Source organism: Tachysurus vachellii, chromosome 10 (genome assembly GCF_030014155.1).
Source record: "Tachysurus vachellii isolate PV-2020 chromosome 10, HZAU_Pvac_v1, whole genome shotgun sequence".
NCBI lineage: Eukaryota > Metazoa > Chordata > Actinopteri > Siluriformes > Bagridae > Tachysurus > Tachysurus vachellii.
Window position 1 is genome coordinate 9,462,613 of NC_083469.1, and position 22,345 is coordinate 9,484,957.

Genomic DNA, 22,345 nt, shown 5'->3' on the forward strand with positions numbered 1-22,345 from the left:
CTAACTGAATCCATATATAAGTAAATAAATATTATAAGTGTATTTGTTTGTACTCAAGTGTAATTGAGTATATTGAGTATATTGAGTATATATGAAGAGGTAACTGTGTATTCATTGTCCTGTGTATTCATTGTACATAATTACAACTATGTGAGTCAGTGGTGATAAAAGCACAAATTAATTAGCTAGCGCAAGTGAAATCTCCAGTGTTTGACTAGGTCCTTGTCATCTTTAACCAGAAGCCCTATTAACAAGGCAGGAAGTAATGTAAATAATGTACATGTTTTTGGTTTTTGAATAAAGCTGATTGTATGAGATTATGAAAAATTGTTGACTATATGAAGCACCTTAAAGGGTTTTCTTTATGCAGCCATAGTGTTTATATTTCCTGATAACTTTGCTAGTGGTATTTATATTCAGATTGGGAAAGATTGTTTATGATACAGTCATTCTAGTAGCTTAAAATTGTTCTTAGTAACAGGCAGATTTTACATTTATGGGAATTTGGCAGACACCCTTATCCAGAGTGACGTACAAAAGTGCTTTCAAGTCTCCATTGATGAATACATTAACACTGGTTCACTAGGCTACAGACTTCGGATACCATATCATGTCTTTGGTGGGATTTGAATAAAGCACACTACAGCAAATTTGCAGTGTCATTCAAACAGGCACGGACAAGTGCTGATTGACAGGTTTTTAACAACTCAGGTACAGTAATCAAAAAACAAACAAGATCACGACTGTAAACCATAGTGTGTTCTGGGAGACTAAGTTGACCTGACAGGTCAAAAAAAACCTGATACAAATTAAAATATATATATATTTTTTTTTTATGTCCACTTTAGAAGAAGAAATATTGAAACAAACTGCCCTAACTCATATCGTACTATCTCACTGATTACATATCTGTTTTTTCAGTGATGAGGTTAGACTGTCTTTCATTTGGGGGTGTGTTTGTACCCATACACATCACTTGGGTATCATTCTGACAGTCTAGCAGCAGGTTCAGACTTAGATTTGACTTCAGCATGTTGTCTGCTTTTGTGACTTTTTCTGCATCATTCATCTGCCATATCGGTAAAAATTTATATTGCTATTCAAACATTTAAGATTTCCATGCATTTTGTAACCATTGTACTGTATATTAAATCTTTTATTTTCATACAGTGTGGACCTCTGCTGCTAACAATGTTCATCAATCTCCTCCTGATATAATCATGAGTGTACAGGAATCTACTAATCTTTCCTGTTCTCACTCCATCGATAGCCATGAGGTGATGCTGTGGTATAAACAATCTGACCTCAAGCAATTACAGCTTCTTGGATATTTAAATATGAATTTTAAATACCCTGAAAAAACCCTGGAAAACATAATTGAGCTGCATGGAGATGGAAGAAATAATGGGACACTTACCATTAAAAATCTGCAGCTAGATGACAGCACAGTTTATTTCTGTGCAGTGAGGTTAGACACAGTGCTACAGAACTCTGTGATCTATGACAAAAACCTCCTTGTTCGGAGCAGCACAAATCTTCCACCTGCTGCAGGCTTTCAAACTACATGTTCAATAAACACTATTAAACTACATAACACATAATTATTACCCACTTTTTTATCTTCCTGCACAAATCTATCTATCTATCTATCTATCTATCTATCTATCTATCTATCTATCTATCTATCTATCTATCTATCTCTATTATTATTAAATTTGGAGTGTTTCCTCATTTGCGTCATCATGTAAGATTTTAGTATAAATTTGCTTGTAAAGATGCCTTAATAATTGAAGAAAGCTTAAATACAAGAAATTATGCGAAACCATAATTCAACATGTGACATGAAGACTGCAATTGGCATTGATGTCATTTCCTAAAACCCAGATTAAAGCTCAGGGGTTCAAGCCTCAGCACTGCAAAAACACCACTGCTGAGCACTTGAGCAAGGCTCTTTACTCTCTGCTCTAGGGCTACTTTATCAAAGCTGACCCTGCACTCTGATTCCACCTTTCTAACAAACTGGGATTTGCAAAGACAAGAATTTTACTGTACTGTAATGTATATACAGTATGACAAATAAAGGCACTTCTAATAAAGGCATCTTATAAAAAAGTAAAACATGCATAGACTATGGTGCTCATCTTACTACCTGCTACTGGCATGAACAAGTATGATGAGTTTTGTTATCATTTTGTTTTCCAGGGATTCTAGAGTGTATTTTAACTTCCATATTTAGATATCCAAGAAACCCTTATTGAGATCAGACTCTTTATACTGTAACACAGCATAAACTCACTGGAAAACACCTGCACTGATGTTACTGCAGTTACTAATAAAACCAACAGATGGCATCCTAATGTAATAAATGGTTCAATGAAAACCTTTTTTTTTTTTATGGCCAGCGAAAATCACCACATCTCATTATTCCACAATATTATTATGTAGTCTGTCCAATGGCGATGGAGCAATAACATGCAGTGAAATCTATATGAACTTTTCAATTGAAGATATGTCTGTAAAATACTGAGCTGCAAGAATTTATAAACCTTTACTCTGATCCAGAGAAACAGAATTGTGTACTGCAACTGATTTAAGTTCATCCTGTAAAATAGCAATAATTTATGCCAGTACTTCACTTATTTATTTTGTGATGCTGCTTTGTGATAATATCCATTTTTAAAAGTGCTTATAAAATCAAACTGATTTGAAATGAACTTTGTTGTTCAACTTATTTGATTCACTCAATTGATTCAGAATTTTGTACAATATTACAGTAACATAGGACTGATTTGGCTATTGACTCTGAAGTGTGCTATGATGAGAATCAGTCTTTTTTTATTCAAATTTACTGCATCAGTTATTTTTAGTTTATATTTTGCTTTATACCTATCTTCATAATTGTCTTCTCACAGAAAGCTTTTATTTCATTGACTTCATAAAGTGTCTGCCACAGCAGGGGTAGTGGAAGTTATTACTATATTAAGAATAATATATTAGAATAAGCAAATTCATATAAGCCTTGCAGCTTGCATTATGGTCATTACCGTAATGTCCGTTTATGTCTAAAATACTAGAAAAGGTTGTGTCTGTTCAACTGTGCTCCTTCTTACAGGAGAACAATATCTTTGAAGAGTTTCAGTCAGGTTTCAGGCCCCATCATAGCACAGAAACTGCACTTGTTAAAGTTACAAATGACTTCGGACCAAGACTGCATCTCACTATTAGTTCTACTTGACCATAGTGCTGCATTCGACACTATAGATCACAACATTCTCCTAGATCACTTAAAAAAAGTACACAGGTATTCATGGACAGGCTTTAAGTTGGTTTAGATCCTACCTGTATGATCGACACTATTTTGTAGACTTGAATGGTGAATCCTCTAGTTTATTGTCAGTTAATTATGGTGTCCCTCAAATATCAGTTCTAGGACCTTTGCTTTTCCCGGTATACATTCTTCCCTTAGAGAATATCATTAGAAGGCATAAGATTACATGGGATTACAGTGGGGTTTCCACTGTTATGCTGACACAGTTATATATCTCATCAAAACCAGATGAAATAGCTAAATTGTCCAAATTAACTAAGTGCGTTAAAGAAATAAAAGATTGCATGACCTGTAATTTTTTGTTGTTAAACTCTGATAAGACAGAAATACTACGTATTGGTCCAAAAACCAGTACACAGAAGCTCTCACACTTCAATTTCCATTTAGAGGGATGTATTTATGACCTCTAGACTGGACTACTGTAATGCAGGTGGTACTAGGTGGTTGTCCAGCATATTTAAGAAATAGGCTACAGTTGGTCCAAAATGAGCTGCCAGAGTTCTTACCAGGACAAGTTGCTGCTATTTGTGTACAAGGCTCTTAATGGTTTAGCTCCCATGTATCTAAACTAGTCTTCTAACACATTACAATCCTTTGTGCTCTCTGAGATCACAAAAATCAGGTCTTCTGGTAGTTCCCAGAACATCTAAGTGTACTAAAGACGGTAGAGCGTTTTCATATTTAGCTCTCAAACTTTGGAATAGTCTTTCTGATAGTGTTCGGGTCTCAGACACACTTTCCCAGTTTAAATGTAGATTAAAAACTCATCTCTTTAGTCAGGTGTACACATAATACATCCCATAATATTGTGCTCTATTACATCTGACCAAATGCACATTATCGTCTAGTGCTTGCTAATATTATGAACAGCAGCTATGTTAATCCCTCTCCACTGTTTCTCTCTTTCTACCCATCACAAGGCATCCAGAAATTGTACCAGCTCCGACTGTCTTTTGTGCGATGAAGATTTTGGACCTCCATTGAGATGAGGCCGACTCTGTGAGAATCCTGAGGCATCTAGAGATTTACCAGCTCCAGTTATACTCTGCGATACTAAAGAGGAGATGCAAAACCCCATGTGGTCTTTTGCATTAATACAACATTTGTCAGGCTGCATATTTATAATCACACCCTCCAGTGTCACTTATATGAGGATGGGTTTCCCTTTAAGTCTGATTCCTCTCAAGGTTTCTTCAATTCAGTTTTTCCTCACCACAGCTGCATGAGTCACCACAGATTGCTCATTGGGGATAAATACAAACATATTTAAATATATCTAATATCAATCTTGAATTTTGTATTATATTAATCTTTCTATTATTCTTTATGATAACCTTTTGTTCTATGTTTATGTTCTGTAAAGCTGCTTTGAGACAATGTCAATTGTAAAAAGCACTCAAAATCAGTCTAAATGCATTGTTGGAACCTTAGCTTTTGACAGCCACATTTAAAGCCCATTTGAAAAAGGACTATTGGTGATACAAGTAATCTACATCAGACGCTGACATGCTTTTCTAACTGAGAAATCTTTCCATAATTTCTATATTTCTCAACAGACATGCAGTTGTTATTTTTCTCATATGGGGCGCTGTGCTGTTTAAACATTAGGGAAACCTGATCACATGTTTAACTACAACAGACACTGCAAATCAGCTCAATAGACATTCAGAAGTTCAAAATGATCTGAGCTGCCAGTATTATATGGGTTTTAATGATATGTCCTGGAGGTAAACTTTTATTCATATTAATGCTGTTTAAGCACTTTTATATTAATGCCATTGAATATCATTTCAAGCAATATTCTCTCTCATTGCAGGTTTTTCTCAGAGTAATCGTGTTAAACAGAATCCTCCTGATCTCTTTGGCAACCATCAACAATTTGTTAAAATCCAGTGTGAGCACAGTGTACCAAGTTATAATCAGATCAACTGGTACAGACAAGACCAGGGACTGACCTTTATTGGATATCAAATGGTAAAATCAACACCACAAATCGAAAATGATTTTAAGGCTAAAGTGGAGATTGTTGGGGATGGAAGCAAAAACGTCTCATTGACCATCAAAAGTCTTTTATCCAATGACACTGCAGTGTACTTCTGTGCTGCTTATTACACAGTGCTGCATATCTGCTTTATTCAGTACAAAAACCTCTGTGTAAATATTCTCAGTATCTCATTAACACCTGCTCCTGTGGCCTGGAAATGACACATCGCCAGTGTTTTTAACAGAAAAGCCTCATTTACAGGCAATTGTACTATTTGTATTAAATCTAATCTATAAGCAGTTCTATAAACTTCAAACATGCCTTTAATCATTTTATACAAATTGTAAGTTTAACTGTAATAAATTACATCATTTTCTTGTATCCAAGTAACTTTTAGGTCAAGCAGAGATCAGTCAAACTTTTCGTTTGTTTGAATCTGATTTTCCTGAATCAGATGTTCCTCCCTCTCCCATATAGAGGAGTTTTGAGCCTTAAAACTCTGAAACTCTGAAAATGTCTCAGATGAAGAGCCAAGATGAAGATCATTCTCATTCCTTTAACTGCATTATTCATTAGCCATACCAGTAACCACTGAACTTTTACAATTTAACTCATTATGGGAATCATGTGTAAATTTGTGGGATTAAAAGTGATTATTTCATATTTACAAAAATTGCTGAATAAATGTATTCTTTTGTTTTCATACAGGAAGTTATTTTGCAGCTAACAATGTCCATCAGACTCGTCCTGATTTAGATCAAGAATATACAGGAATCTACAAATCTTTTCTGTTTTCACTCCATTCCTGACCATCAGGTTATGCTTTGATACAAACGATCTGAAAACACACAATTACTGTATCTGAGATTTTTAGCTGCCAATTTTTAACTATTGTTGTTCAACAATCACAATGAAACTGCATTACAGACATGATATTAAAGTTAAAGTCAACTTTACATTAAAATAAAATCATAGGATTTAATGATCAGAAAACGGCGTGACAGGAAGACTTCAGAAGGTTTTGATGTCACTTCCTCCGCTGCTCGTCAACAAGGTACATTTGCAGCAGACTGTAGAGCTCTTCTTTTCTCCCACAACCACATAAACCAGTATGATCTGTGCTATAATCAGTCTGAATTTCCTGCTTTACTGGACATCAGGTATGAGATTTGTGTTTAAAAACTGAATATAACTTGTGAAATCAAATAAAATCATTCATTTAAATTATTTGTTGTGCTTTAGTTTTAGCAGAAGAGAATGGAGTCACTCAAATCCCCAGTGTCGCCTGGAAACTGAAAGGAGAATCTGCTGAAATGAAGTGCAGTCATAATAAAGATGCTAACTATTTTCATATGTACTGGTTCAGACAGCGCCAAGGACAGAGTATGGAGCTCATCGTGTACAAAACACCCAGTAGTGAACCAGATTTTGGCTCTGTGGATAAAAATAAATTTTCTACTGTTAAAGAAATTGCTGCAAATGGATCTTTAACTGTGAAGGATCTGGATACAGAGGACAACGCTGTATATTTCTGTGCAGTAGGAAAACACAGTGTTACAGAGTTACTGCACTGCTGAACAAAAACACCTGCACTGATGTTACTGCAGTCACTAATAAAACAGACAGAGGGAGTCCTCGTCTATTAAATGATCAGATTAATACCTTTTTCAAAACTGAGCAGTGAAACTCAACATATGTCTCACTCTTCCAGACTATTACACAATAATGGCATATAGGTTGTCCTTTTTCGTGGAGTAATACATATACATTGAAATTAATGTTGTTTTTAGTTTAATAATCACATCCTATTTGTCTTTTATCTTACTTACATTGAACAACGTGAAACATCCTCAAAACAAGTTTGTTCCTGTTATCACTTATGTTATAGAAGCTATAAACTGTCATTACCTTACAATATTCTTTTCATTTTCCATAATTTCTGTTTCTCAACAAAGATGCAGTGATTATTTTAGTCAGATGGGGGCACTGTGCCTTAAAACATGAGGGAAACCTGATCACATCTTTTACTACAACAGACACTTAAGTGCAAATCAGCAGAATAGACATTCAGACCTTCAACATGATCCGAGCTGCCAGTATTATATGGGTTTTAATGATATGTCCTGGAGGTAAACTTTTATTCATATTAATGCTGTTTAAGCACTTTTATATTAATGCCATTGAATATCATTTCAAGCAATATTCTCTCTCATTGCAGGTTTTTCTCAGAGTAATCGTGTTAAACAGAATCCTCCTGATCTCTTTGGCCACCATCAAAAATCTGTTAAAATCCAGTGTGAGCACAGTGTACCAAGTTATAATCAGATCAACTGGTACAGACAAGACCAGGGACTGACCTTTATTGGACATCAAATAGGAAAATCATCAACACAAATCGAAAATGATTTTAAGGCTAAAGTGGAGATTGATGCTGTTGGAAGCAAAGACGCCTCTTTGACCATCAAAAATCTTTTATCCAATGACAGTGCAGTGTACTTCTGTGCTGCTTATTACACAGTGCTGCATATCTGCTTTATTCAGTACAAAAACCTCTGTGTAAATAACTCAGTATATCATTAACACCTGCTCCTGTGGCCTGGAAATTGACACATTGCCAGTGTTTTTAACAGAAAAGCCACAGATACATGATTATACTATAAATATCTAATCTAATCTAAGAATTAATCTTTTCTTACGGAAAGGCCTTTTGTCATTAACAATGTTTATCAGACTCCTAGCTGTTTTAATCAAGAATACACAGAACTCTACAAACCTTTCCTGTTTTCATTCCATACCTAACCATCAGGTGATGCTGTGGTACAAATAATCAAAAAACACAAAATTCTGGATATCTAAATACACATTTTCCATTTCCTGAAGATCTTTGAGATCTTTCAGCACTGCCTAGGCAAGCTACATATGTACCTTGCAAATAAAATCATAAATTATTATTTATATATTTTATTATCTGTATAAAAAAGGCCTTATGATAAAATACATTTAGTAGATATTTAATTATGTAGATGTATGTACACAATTTCTCTAAAATCTAATCTATTCATGTAGTACCTTTTTGTTTTGTTCACATTATATTATTACCATCATAATATTAACATCTCATTAAAACATTGATGACAATGTTTTGTACAGGTTGTACTTTTTTGTTTATGCTACTGTAAACCTGTTACATACATTATAGCTTAGCATGTAAAGATGTGTTAATTATGGTTTAAGTCTGATAAAGAGTGCTAAATGAAAATTCAGCCCATGGCAGAAGAATGTTTTTGATGTCATTTCCTCCAGCTGGTTCTACACAGGATGTATTTAAAGCAGCCTGTGGTCTTCATTTCTTGATACTTCTCTTGCCACATTGAACCAGAATGATCAGTATTATAACCAGTCTGATTTTCCTGTTTTACTGGAATGCAGGTACAATATAATCCACAAACTAAGAGTAAATACAAATAAATTCATCTTTGTAAATCATTTGTTTTGCTTTAGTTTTAGCAGAAGAGAATGGAGTCTCTCAAATCCCCAGTGTTGCCTGGCATCTACAAGGAGAATCTGCTGAAATGAAGTGCAGTCATAATAAAGATGTTAGCTATAATCAGATGTATTGGTACAGACAGCGCCAAGGACAGAGTATGGAGCTCATCGTGTACATAACTGTCAGGCCCCCGGATACGGTGGGAAGGAGACAGACCCGTAGGCAGGATAGCTTCAAATGAAAGGGGTTTAATACACAAGGGGAAACAAACAGACATCCACACGACACGGGGAACTAACGTTATTTAACATAAATACACTAATGAATCCGCGCTGCCATCGGCAACGCGGCTCACATATATACACACAGTGTCAATCACAGGATGGGAAACAGGTGAGGAGACAGGGAGGAGCGGACGAAGGCGGGGCAGACACGTGACAATAATAAAAACATTAGCACGTGTCCAAAGGTCCGCGCTGATCCCTGACAGAACCCCCCCCTTAAGGCGCGGCTCCCGAAGCGCCAAAACCCGACAAGGTCCAGGAGGGGGGGCGAGGCCCACGGTGATTGGCAGGTGAGGGGAGCAAGGACGACGGCGAGGCCAGTGGGGGGAGCAAGGACCACGGCAAGGTAGGCGAGGGGAGCCAAGGCACACGGCGAGGTAGGTGGGGGGAGCAGGGCACACGGCGGCGCAGCCAAAGAGGGCCGAGCGACGTCCACAGCCGAGCTGAAGGGCCGAAGCGACGTCCGCATCCGAGCTGAAGGGCCGAGCGAAGTCCACAGCCGAGCTGTAGGGCCGAGTGACGTCCACCGCCGAACTGAGGTGCCGAGCAACAACCCCCGACGCACCGCGGCCAAACCCCCGCCTCGGCGACCAGAGAAAAGGGGCGGGAGGGCGGAAAGGATCCTCCGCCTCGGGCCCGCAGCACCCCCCGCGGAAAGAGTGAAGCGACGTCCTCCTCGGGATCTGTACCGGAAACGGAGCGGCGTCCTTCACCGGAAACGTGCGGGGCGATGCCGCGGGGCACCAAAAAAAAAGGGGGCCAACCAGGATGACGACATCCTCCACGAACGTGGTGAGGATGTCACTGGACTCAGGCCCAGAAGGACTGACGGGACAGTCCAGGGGGGAAGGATCCTCCGCCTCGGACCTGCAGCACCCCCCGCGGAAATAGTGAAGCGACGTCCTCCTCGGGATCTGTACCGGAAACGGAGCGGCGTCCTTCACCGGAACATGCGGGGCGATGCCGCAGGGCGCCAAACAAAAGAAAAAAAGGGGGGCCAACCAGGATCACGACATCCTCCGCGAACATGGTGAAGCGACGTCCTCCTCGGGATCTGTACCGGAAACGGAGCGGCGTCCCTCACCGGAGAAATGCGGAGCGATGTCTCTGGACTCAGGCCCGGAAGAACTGACGGAGCAGTCCCAGGGGGAAGTGACGCGACGTCCTCCTCGGGAAAAACCGGAAACGGAGCGGCGTCCTTCCCCGGAGAAAAAAAGGCAAAAAGGAAAAAAAAGGCCGGTCCGAGCTGGAAGCTATCCTGCTGGGTCTGCTGGATCTTAAGGCGGATTTATTCTGTCAGGCCCCCGGATACGGTGGGAAGGAGACAGACCCGTAGGCAGGATAGCTTCAAATGAAAGGGGTTTAATACACAAGGGGAAACAAACAGACATCCACACGACACGGGGAACTAACGTTATTTAACATAAATACACTAATGAATCCGCGCTGCCATCGGCAACGCGGCTCACATATATACACACAGTGTCAATCACAGGATGGGAAACAGGTGAGGAGACAGGGAGGAGCGGACGAAGGCGGGGCAGACACGTGACAATAATAAAAACATTAGCACGTGTCCAAAGGTCCGCGCTGATCCCTGACAATGACAACCAGTAATCAACCAGATTTTGGCTCTGTGGATAGAAATAAATTTTCTGCTATTAAAAAAATAGCTGCAAATGGATCTTTAACTGTGAAGAATTTGGATACAGAGGACAGCGCTGTATATTTCTGTGCAGTAGGAAAACACAGTGTTACAGAGTTACTGCACTGCTGAACAAAAACACCTGCACTGATGTTACTGCAGTCACTAATAAAACAGACAGAGGGAGTCCTCGTCTATTAAAGATTTAGAATGAACAGGAAGGACTATACAATTGTAGTTCTTGCTGTGTGATTGTTGGTGATTGGATAAATAGTTACAACAACATTTTTTTTATAACAAGTGGAATCAGTTTAAAAAATCACTTATCTGCAAAGAAATTTGGTGCCAAATAAGTTATGAATATTTCACATTGTGTCAACCGTTCTACATGTTGAGAAGATTTTATATTGTGTGAATCTATATGTAAAATTGCTGAATGACGCCAATCTTTTATTTTCATACAGGAAGGTCTTCTGAAGTTAACAATGTTCACCAGACGCCTCCTGATTTAATCAGGAATATACAGGAATCTACAAATCTTTCCTGTTCTCATTCTAAACATAACCATCAGGTGATGCTGTGGTACAAACGATCTGAAAACACACAGTTGCAGCTTCTCGGATATCTAAATAGAAATTTACTCTATCCTGAAGATTCCCTGAAATCCAAAATCGAGTTGGGTGGAGATGGAAGCAAGAAGGGGACACTGACTATTAAAAATCTGCAGATAGACGACAGTGCAGTTTATTTCTGTGCAGTGAGATTAGACACAGTGCTACAGAACTCTGTGATCTATAACAAAAACCTTCTACTTCAGAACAGCACAAATCTCCCACCTGCTGTAGGCTTTCAAAGTAAATGTAATAACTGCCACCATTAAACTACACTACACACCTGATCACTGGCTCGGAAATTTCATTATTTACATTTATTATGTGTGATGTTTTGAAAATATAGTCATTATCTGGTCATTTTATGGTCATTATCATAATTAGATGTGTTATGAAGTATTTACTGAACTATATATTAACTTAGTATTTGACAATAATGTTTTTTAAATTATTAATAATTATTTCTACTTATTATATGTTTTATCGGTTATTATATTACACAAATAAATCTTTCAGACTCATGTAGATATTTTGTTTTCCTTTTATAATTATTATAGTGGATTTGAAGGGCAAAGTTAAGGATTAATTACAGTTACAGTTTAGTATTCAACATGTGACAGGAAGAAGAATGAAAAGGTTTTGATGTCATTTCCTCCAGCTGATCCTCAATAGGATGTGTTTGCAGCCATCTGTGGTCCTCAGCTCTTAGTGCCTCTCTTGTCATTACTAACCAGCATGATCATTGTTATAATCAGTCTGCATTTCCTGCTCTACTGGACTTCAGGTACGATTAATATATGCATATAACTGAACTTGACTTGTGAATACAAAAATAAATTAATTGTTGTAAATCATTTATTGTGCTTTAGTTTTAGCAGAAGAGATTGAAGTCACTCAAATCCCCAGTGTCTCCTGGCATCTGAAAGGAGAATCTGCTGAAATGAAGTGCAGTCATAATAAAGGTGTTAACTTTAATCAGATGTACTGGTTCAGACAGCGCCAAGGACAGAGTATGGAGCTCATCGTGTACAAAACACCCAGTAGTGAACCAGATTTTGGCTCTGTGGATAAAAATAAATATTCTACTGTTAAAGAAATTCCTGCAAATGGATCTTTAACTGTGAAAGATCTGGATACAGAGGACAACGCTGTATATTTCTGTGCAGTAAGAGAACACAGTGTTACAGAGTTACTGCACTGCTGAACAAAAACACCTGCACAGATGTTACTGCAGTCACTAATAAAACAGACAGAGGGAGTCCTCGTCTAGGAAATGATCAAAATAATCCCTTTTCAAAATCGGCCATTGAAATGCAAGATATGTCTCACTCTTCCAGACTATTACACAATAATGGCATATAGGTTGTCCTTTTTAGCTGGAGTAATAACATATACAGTATACATTGAAATTAATGTTGTTTTTAGTTTAATAATCACATCCTATTTGTCTTTTATCTTACTTACATTGAACAACGTGTAACATCCTCACAACAAGTTTGTTCCTGTTATCACTTATGTTATAGAAGCTATAAACTGTCATTACCTTACAATATTCTTTTCATTTTCCATAATTTCTGTTACTCAACAAAGATGCAGTGATTATTTTAGTCAGATGGGGGCGCTGTGCTGTTAAAACATGAGGGAAACCTGATCACGTTTTACTACAACAGACACTTAAGTGCAAATCAGCACAATAGACATTCAGACCTTCAACATGATCCGAGCTGCCAGTATTATATGGGTTTTAATGATATGTCCTGGAGGTAAACTTTTATTCATATTAATGCTGTTTAAGCACTTTTACATTAATGCCATTGAATATCATTTCAATCAATATTCTCTCTCATTGCAGGTTTTTCTCAGAGTAATCGTGTTAAACAGAATCCTCCTGATCTCTTTGGCAACCATCAACAATCTGTTAAAATCCAGTGTGAGCACAGTGTACCAAGTTATAATCAGATCAACTGGTACAGACAAGACCAGGGACTGACCTTTATTGGATTTCAGTGGGGAAAATCATCAACACAAATCGAAAATGATTTTAAGGCTAAAGTGGAGATTGTTGGGGATGGAAGCAAAAACGTCTCATTGACCATCAAAAGTCTTTTATCCAATGACACTGCAGTGTACTTCTGTGCTGCTTATTACACAATGCTGCATATCTGCTTTATTCAGTACAAAAACCTCTGTGTAAATATTCTCAGTATCTCATTAACACCTGCTCCTGTGGCCTGGAATTGACACATCGCCAGTGTTTTTAACAGAAAAGCCACAGTTACAGGCAATTGAACTATTTATATTAAATCTAATCTATAAGCGGTTCTATGAACTTCAAACATGCCTTTAATCATTTTATACAAATTGTAAGCTTAACTGTAATAAATTACATCATTTTCTTGTATCCAAGTAACTTTTAGGTCAAGCAGAGATCAGTCAAATATTTCGTTTGTTTGAATCTGATTTTCCTGAATCAGATGTTCCTCCCTCTCCCATATAGAGGAGTTTTGAGCCTTAAAACTCTGAAACTCTGAAATTGTCTCAGATGAAGAGCCAAGATGAAGATCATTCTCATTCCTTTAACTGCATTATTCATTAGCCATACCAGTAATCACTGAACTATTACAATTTAACTCATTATGGGAATCATGTGTAAATTTGTGGGATTAACAGTGATTATTTCATATTTACAAAAATTGCTGAATAAATGTATTCTTTTGTTTTCATACAGGAAGTTCTTTTGCAGCTAACAATGTCCATCAGACTCGTCCTGATTTAGATCAAGAATATACAGGAATCTACAAATCTTTTCTGTTTTCACTCCATTCCTGACCATCAGGTTATGCTTTGATACAAACGATCTGAAAACACACAATTACTGTATCTGAGATTTTTAGCTGCCAATTTTTAACTATTGTTGTTCAACAATCACAATGAAACTGCATTACAGACATGATATTAAAGTTAACTTTACATTAAAATAAAATCATAGGATTTAATGATCAGAAAATGGCGTGACAGGAAGACTTCAGAAGGTTTTGATGTCACTTCCTCTGCTGCTCGTCAACAAGGTACATTTGCAGCAGACTGTAGAGCTCTTCTTTTCTCCCACAACCACATAAACCAGTATGATCTGTGCTATAATCAGTCTAAATTTCCTGCTTTACTGGACATCAGGTATGAGATTTGTGTTTACAAACTGGATATAACTTGTGAAATCAAATAAAATCATTCATTTAAATCATTTATTGTGCTTTAGTTTTAGCACAAGATAATGGAGTCACTCAAATCCCCAGTGTCACCTGGAAAATGAAAGGAGAATCTGCTGAAATGAAGTGCAGTCATAATAAAGATGCTACCTATAATCAGATGTACTGGTTCAGACAGCGCCAAGGACAGAGTATGGAGCTCATCGTGTACAAAACACCCAGTAGTGAACCAGATTTTGGCTCTGTGGATAAAAATAAATTTTCTACTGTTAAAAAAATTGCTGCAAATGGATCTTTAACTGTGAAGGATCTGGATACAGAGGACAACGCTGTATATTTCTGTGCAGTAAGTGAGCACAGTGTTACAGAGTTACTGCACTGCTGAACAAAAACACCTGCACTGATGTTACTGCAGTCACTAATAAAACAGACAGAGGGAGTCCTCGTCTATTAAATGATCAGATTAATACCTTTTTCAAAACTGAGCAGTGAAACTCAACATATGTCTCACTCTTCCAGACTATTACACAATAATGGCATATAGGTTGTCCTTTTTTGTGGAGTAATACATATACATTGAAATTAATGTTGTTTTTCAATTTAATAATCACATACTACATGTCTTTTATTTTATGTACATTGAACAACGTGTAACATCCTCAAAACAAGTTTGTTCCTGATATCGCTTATGTTATAGCAGCTATAAACTGTCATTACCTTACAATATTCTTTTCATTTTCCATAATTTCTGTTTCTCAACAAAGATGCAGTTATTATTTTAGTCAGATGGGGGCACTGTGCCTTAAAACATGAGGGAAACCTGATCACATGTTTTACTACAACAGACACTTAAGTGCAAATCAGCACAATAGACATTCAGACGTTCAACATGATCCGAGCTGCCAGTATTATATGGGTTTTAATGATATGTCCTGGAGGTAAACTTTTATTCATATTAATGCTGTTTAAGCACTTTTATATTAATGCCATTGAATATCATTTCAAGCAATATTCTCTCTCATTGCAGGTTTTTCTCAGAGTAATCGTGTTAAACAGAATCCTCCTGATCTCTTTGGCCACCATCAACAATCTGTTAAAATCCAGTGTGAGCACAGTGTACCAAGTTATAATCAGATCAACTGGTACAGACAAGACCAGGGACTGACCTTTATTGGATATCAAATAGGAAAATCATCAACACAAATCGAAAATGATTTTAAGGCTAAAGTGGAGATTGATGCTGTTGGAAGCAAAGACGCCTCTTTGACCATCAAAAATCTTTTATCCAATGACACTGCAGTGTACTTCTGTGCTGCTTATTACACAGTGCTGCATATCTGCTTTATTCAGTACAAAAACCTCTGTGTAAATAACTCAGTATATCATTAACACCTGCTCCTGTGGCCTGGAAATTGACACATTGCCAGTGTTTTTAACAGAAAAGCCACAGATACATGATTATAGGTGATTATACTATAGATATCTATTCTAATCTAAGAATTAATCTTTTCTTACGGAAAGGCCTTTTGTCGTTAACAATGTTTATCAGACTCCTAGCTGTTTTAATCAAGAATATACAGAACTCTACAAACCTTTCCTGTTTTCATTCCATACCTAACCATCAGGTGATGCTGTGGTACAAATAATCAAAAAACACAAAATTCTGGATATCTAAATACACATTTTCCATTTCCTGAAGATCTTTGAGATCTTTCAGCACTGCCTAGGCAAGCTACATATGTACCTTGCAAATAAAATCATAAATTATTATTTATATATTTTATTATCTGTATAAAAAAGGCCTTATGATAAAATACATTTAGTAGATATTTAATTATGTAGATGTATGTACACAATTTCTCTAAAATCTAATCTATTCATGTAGTACCTTTTTGTTTTGTTCACATTATATTATTACCATCATAATAAGATCTCATTAAAACCTTAATGAGAGGTTTATCAGACTTATGGTTTAAGTCTGATAAAGAGTGCTAAATGAAAATTCAGCCCATGGCAGAAGAATGTTTTTGATGTCATTTCCTCCAGCTGGTTCTACACAGGATGTATTTAAAGCAGCCTGTGGTCTTCATTTCTTGATACTTCTCTTGCCACATTGAACCAGAATGATCAGTATTATAACCAGTCTGATTTTCCTGTTTTACTGGAATGCAGGTACAATATAATCCACAAACTAAGAGTAAATACAAATAAATTCATCTTTGTAAATCATTTGTTTTGCTTTAGTTTTAGCAGAAGAGAATGGAGTCTCTCAAATCCCCAGTGTTGCCTGGCATCTACAAGGAGAATCTGCTGAAATGAAGTGCAGTCATAATAAAGATGTTAGCTATAATCAGATGTATTGGTACAGACAGCGCCAAGGACAGAGTATGGAGCTCATCGTGTACATAACAACCAGTAATCAACCAGATTTTGGCTCTGTGGATAGAAATAAATTTTCTGCTATTAAAAAAATAGCTGCAAATGGATCTTTAACTGTGAAGGATTTGGATACAGAGGACAGCGCTGTATATTTCTGTGCAGTAGGAAAACAGTGTTACAGAGTTACTGCACTGCTGAACAAAAACACCTGCACTGATGTTACTGCAGTCACTAATAAAACAGACAGAGGGAGTCCTCATCTAATAAAGATTTAGAATGAACAGGAAGGACTATACAATTGTAGTTCTTGCTGTGTGATTGTTGGTGATTGGATAAATAGTTACAACAACATTTTTTTTATAACAAGTGGAATCAGTTTAAAAAATCACTTATCTGCAAAGAAATTTGGTGCCGAATAAGTTATGAATATTTTGCATAAATTAAGCTAAGACGTACATTTGTGAGAAATATGTAAACTATTGTATAGGATTAAATTTTTTTCTTTTGGATGTTGTACTCATATATTATTATCTCATTATGTCCATGACACAGAATTTTTTAATGACGTAGTTTGTCTTTCTTCCATATGGGGGCGTTTCATGAAGCCACATCACTGTACTTTTACATCGTCATTCTAGCAGCAGATAAAGAAACAGAAAAAAGGCAAGATGATCACTGCTCTTCTGACTCTTCTAACTGCATCATTCATCTGCCATATGGGTAATCATACACTTTCCCTATTTTAATTTCACATTGTGTCAACCGTTCTACATGTTGAGAAGATTTTATATTGTGTGAATCTATATGTAAAATTGCTGAATGACGCCAATCTTTTATTTTCATACAGGAAGGTCTTCTGAAGTTAACAATGTTCACCAGACGCCTCCTGATTTAATCAGGAATATACAGGAATCTACAAATCTTACCTGTTCTCATTCTAAACATAACCATCAGGTGATGCTGTGGTACAAACGATCTGAAAACACACAGTTGCAGCTTCTCGGATATCTAAATGGAAATTTTCTGTATCCGGAAGATTCCCTGAAATCCAAAATCGAGTTGGGTGGAGATGGAAGCTGGAAGGGGACACTGACTATTAAAAATCTGCAGCTAGACGACAGTGCAGTTTATTTCTGTGCAGTGAGATTAGACACAGTGCTACAGAACTCTGTGATCTATAACAAAAACCTTCTACTTCAGAACAGCACAAATCTCCCACCTGCTGTAGGCTTTCAAAGTAAATGTAATAGCTGCCACCATTAAACTACACTACACACCTGATCACTGGCTCGGAAATTTCATTATTTACATTTATTATGTGTGATGTTTTGAAAATATAGTCATTATCTGGTCATTTTATGGTCATTATCATAATTAGATGTGTTATGAACTATTTACTGAACTATATATTAACTTAGTATTTGACAATAAAAAAAGTGTTTTTTAAATTATTAATAATTATTTCTACTTATTATATGTTTTATCATTGATTATATTACACAAATAAATCTTTCAGACTCATGTAGATATTTTGCTTTCCTTTTATAATTATTATAGTGGATTTGAAGGGCAAAGTTAAGGATTAATTACATTTAGTATTCAACTTAGTATTCCACTATTAATTACACTTAGTATTCAACATGTGACAGGAAGAAGAATGAACAGGTTTTGATGTCATTTCCTCCAGCAGATCCTCAATAGGATGTGTTTGCAGCCATCGGTGGTCCTCAGCTCTTAGTGCCTCTCTTGTCATTACTAACCAGCATGATCATTGTTATAATCAGTCTGCATTTCCTGCTCTACTGGACTTCAGGTACGATTAATTTATGCATATAACTGAACTTGACTTGTGAATACAAAAATAAATTAATTGTTGTAAATCATTTATTGTGCTTTAGTTTTAGCAGAAGAGATTGAAGTCACTCAAATCCCCAGTGTCTCCTGGCATCTGAAAGGAGAATCTGCTGAAATGAAGTGCAGTCATAATAAAGGTGTTAACTTTAATCAGATGTACTGGTTCAGACAGCGCCAAGGACAGAGTATGGAGCTCATCGTGTACAAAACACCCAGTAGTGAACCAGATTTTGGCTCTGTGGATAAAAATAAATATTCTACTGTTAAAGAAATTCCTGCAAATGGATCTTTAACTGTGAAAGATCTGGATACAGAGGACAGCGCTGTATATTTCTGTGCAGTAAGAGAACACAGTGTTACAGAGTTACTGCACTGCTGAACAAAAACACCTGCACTGATGATACTGCAGTCACTAATAAAACAGACAGAGGGAGTCCTCGTCTATTAAATGATCAGATTAATCCCTTTTCAAAATCGGCCATTGAAATGCAACATATGTCTCACTCTTCTAGACTATTACACAATAATGGCATATAGGTTGTCCTTTTTAGCTGGAGTAATAACATATATACATTGAAATTAATGTTGTTTTTAGTTTAATAATCACATCCTATTTGTCTTTTATCTTACTTACATTGAACAACGTGTAACATCCTCACAACAAGTTTGTTCCTGTTATCACTTATGTTATAGAAGCTATAAACTGTCATTACCTTACAATATTCTTTTCATTTTCCATAATTTCTGTTTCTCAACAAAGATGCAGTGATTATTTTAGTCAGATGGGGGCACTGTGCTGTTAAAACATGAGGGAAGCCTGATCACGTTTTACTACAACAGACACTTAAGTGCAAATCAGCACAATAGACATTCAGACGTTCAACATGATCCGAGCTGCCAGTATTATATGGGTTTTAATGATATGTCCTGGAGGTAAACTTTTATTCATATTAATGCTGTTTAAGCACTTTTACATTAATGCCATTGAATATCATTTCAAGCAATATTCTCTCTCATTGCAGGTTTTTCTCAGAGTAATCGTGTTAAACAGAATCCTCCTGATCTCTTTAGGAACCATCAACAATCTGTTAAAATCCAGTGTGAGCACAGTGTACCAAGTTATAATCAGATCAACTGGTACAGACAAGACCAGGGACTGACCTTTATTGGATATCAGCGGGGAAAATCATCAACAAAAATCGAAAATGATTTTAAGGATAAAGTGGAGATTGTTGGGGATGGAAGCAAAAACGTCTCATTGACCATCAAAAGTCTTTTATCCAATGACACTGCAGTGTACTTCTGTGCTGCTTATTACACAGTGCTGCATATCTGCTTTATTCAGTACAAAAACCTCTGTGTAAATATTCTCAGTATCTCATTAACACCTGCTCCTGTGGCCTGGAATTGACACATCGCCAGTGTTTTTAACAGAAAAGCCACAGTTACAGGCAATTGAACTATTTATATTAAATCTAATCTATAAGCGGTTCTATGAACTTCAAACATGCCTTTAATCATTTTATACAAATTGTAAGTTTAACTTTAATAAATTACATCATTTTCTTGTATCCAAGTAACTTTTAGGTTAACTTTTCGTTTGTTTGAATCTGATTTTCCTGAATCAGATGTTTCTCCCTCTCCCATATAGAGGAGTTTTGAGCCTTAAAACTGTGAAACAGACAGAGGGAGTCCTCGTCTATTAAATGATCAGATTAATCACTTTTTCAAAACTAGGCAGTGAAACTCAACATATGTCTCACTCTTCCAGACTATTACACAATAATGTCATATAGATTGTCCATTTTAGATAGAGTAATAACACATTTACATTGAATTTAATGTTGTTTTAATTAATTAAATTTTTTAAATTATGTAATTTAATAATCACATTCTACTTGTTTTTTATTTTACTTACATTTAACAACATGAAACATCCTCAAAACAAGTTTGTTCCTGTTATCACTTACAATATGTTATAGCGGCTATAAACTGTCATTACCTTACAATATTTTTTGCATTTTCCATAATTTCTGTTTCTCAACAGACATGCAGTTCTTATTTTCCTCATATGGGGGCGCTGTGCTGTTAAAACATGAGGGAAGCCTGATAACATGTTTTACTACAACAGACACGCAAGTGCAAATCAGCACAATAAGCGGTTCTATAAACTTCAAACATGCCTTTATTAATGTTATACAAATTGTAAGTTTAACTGTAATAAATTACATCATTTTCTTGTATCCATGTAACTTTAGGTCAAGCAGAGATCAGTTAAACTTTTCGTTTGTTAGAATCTGATTTTCCTGAATCAGATGTTTCTCCTTCTCCCATATAGAGGAGTTTTGAGCCTTTAAACTCTGAAACAGACTCTCAGAAGATACACATGCTGCCATTGTCTCAGATGAAGAGCCAAGATGAACATCATTCTCATTCCTTTAACTTTAATTATTCATTAGCTATACCAGTAATCACTGAACTTTTACAATTTAACTCATTATGGGAAGCATGTGTAAAATTTGGGAATAACAGTGATTATTTCATATTTACAAAAATTGCTGAATGTTTTCATCAAATCTAGCCATGGGGGTCACAGTCCAGTGACTTCTGTGCCGGCCCCAAGCCCGGATAAATATAGAGGGTTGCGTCAGGAAGGGCATCCGGCGTAAAACTTTGCCAAATTTAACCATGCGAATCGTCAGTACGAATTTCATTCCGGATTGGTCGAGGCCCGGGTTAACAACGACCGCCACTGGCGCCGTTGAAATACAGGGCACCGGTAATTGGGCTACTGTTGATTGAAGAAGTAGAGGAGGGAGGAGAGTGCACAGACAGAGAGAGAAGAGGAAAGGTAAGAGTGTAGGACTGAGAATAGGAACTCTGAATGTTGGTACTATGATGGGGAAAAGTAGAGAGCTGGCTGATGTGATGGAGAGAAGGAAGGTGGATATACTGTGTGTAGAGAAGAACAGGTGGAAGGGTAGCAAGGCTTGTGGTACATCGACAGAGTCCAGTTGTTGACCCATATCTCTCTTCTGATCCGAAGCATTCAGGAGAGCCGGCCATTCGATGTTGAGCCGCGCGGCAGCGCGCTCACAAAGCTCCAGCAGTACCGCTTGAGGCGGGGCGGAGGGAGCCTGAGGGACCACGGAAGACAGGATGGCTTCCTCGTCATCCGAGCCATCGAGAAGGCCCGCCTCGACCTCGTCCCCGGAACCTGCCGGTCCGTCGTCGGCCGGTAGCAAATCCTCAAACGGGGAAGGACACATGTCGGCCCAGTCAGAGGAAGTCGCACCATGGGAGGCCCCCAGGTGCGCAGCGGCGTCGTCTTTTTCCCCCTCCGAGTTGGACAGCCCGAAATCGACACACTGGGCAGCGGCCGTTTTGAGCCTGCGATGCAGGAGCTTTTTTGGGAGCGCCAGACAATGGCTACAGTTCTCCGGGAGGTCAAGAGCTTCTTGCGCATGCGTGAGCCCCGTGCAGACAACGCAGAAGGGATGGGAATGGCAGGCTCGCGATAGGCCGTCCACCGGAGTAACCGGCGCCGCTTTAGAAAGCACCAAGGAA

At 37.4% G+C, this 22,345-nt stretch overlaps 4 gene segments (V, D, J or C); all 4 read left to right on the forward strand.

Moving 5' to 3' along the window:
- Positions 1-7,362: 7,362 nt before the first annotated feature.
- LOC132852510 (T cell receptor alpha variable 10-like) lies at positions 7,363-7,892 on the forward strand. The segment is given in 2 exon segments: positions 7,363-7,441; positions 7,531-7,892. Coding segments are annotated over 2 exon segments (411 nt in total).
- Positions 7,893-12,074: 4,182 nt separating this feature from the next.
- Positions 12,075-12,543, forward strand: LOC132852511 (T cell receptor beta variable 14-like). The segment is given in 2 exon segments: positions 12,075-12,123; positions 12,209-12,543. Coding segments are annotated over 2 exon segments (384 nt in total).
- A 463-nt stretch (positions 12,544-13,006) lies between these two features.
- Positions 13,007-13,593, forward strand: LOC132852190 (T cell receptor alpha variable 7-like). The segment is given in 2 exon segments: positions 13,007-13,102; positions 13,192-13,593. Coding segments are annotated over 2 exon segments (438 nt in total).
- A 1,841-nt stretch (positions 13,594-15,434) lies between these two features.
- LOC132852512 (T cell receptor alpha variable 10-like) lies at positions 15,435-15,934 on the forward strand. The segment is given in 2 exon segments: positions 15,435-15,483; positions 15,573-15,934. Coding segments are annotated over 2 exon segments (411 nt in total).
- Positions 15,935-22,345: the final 6,411 nt, after the last annotated feature.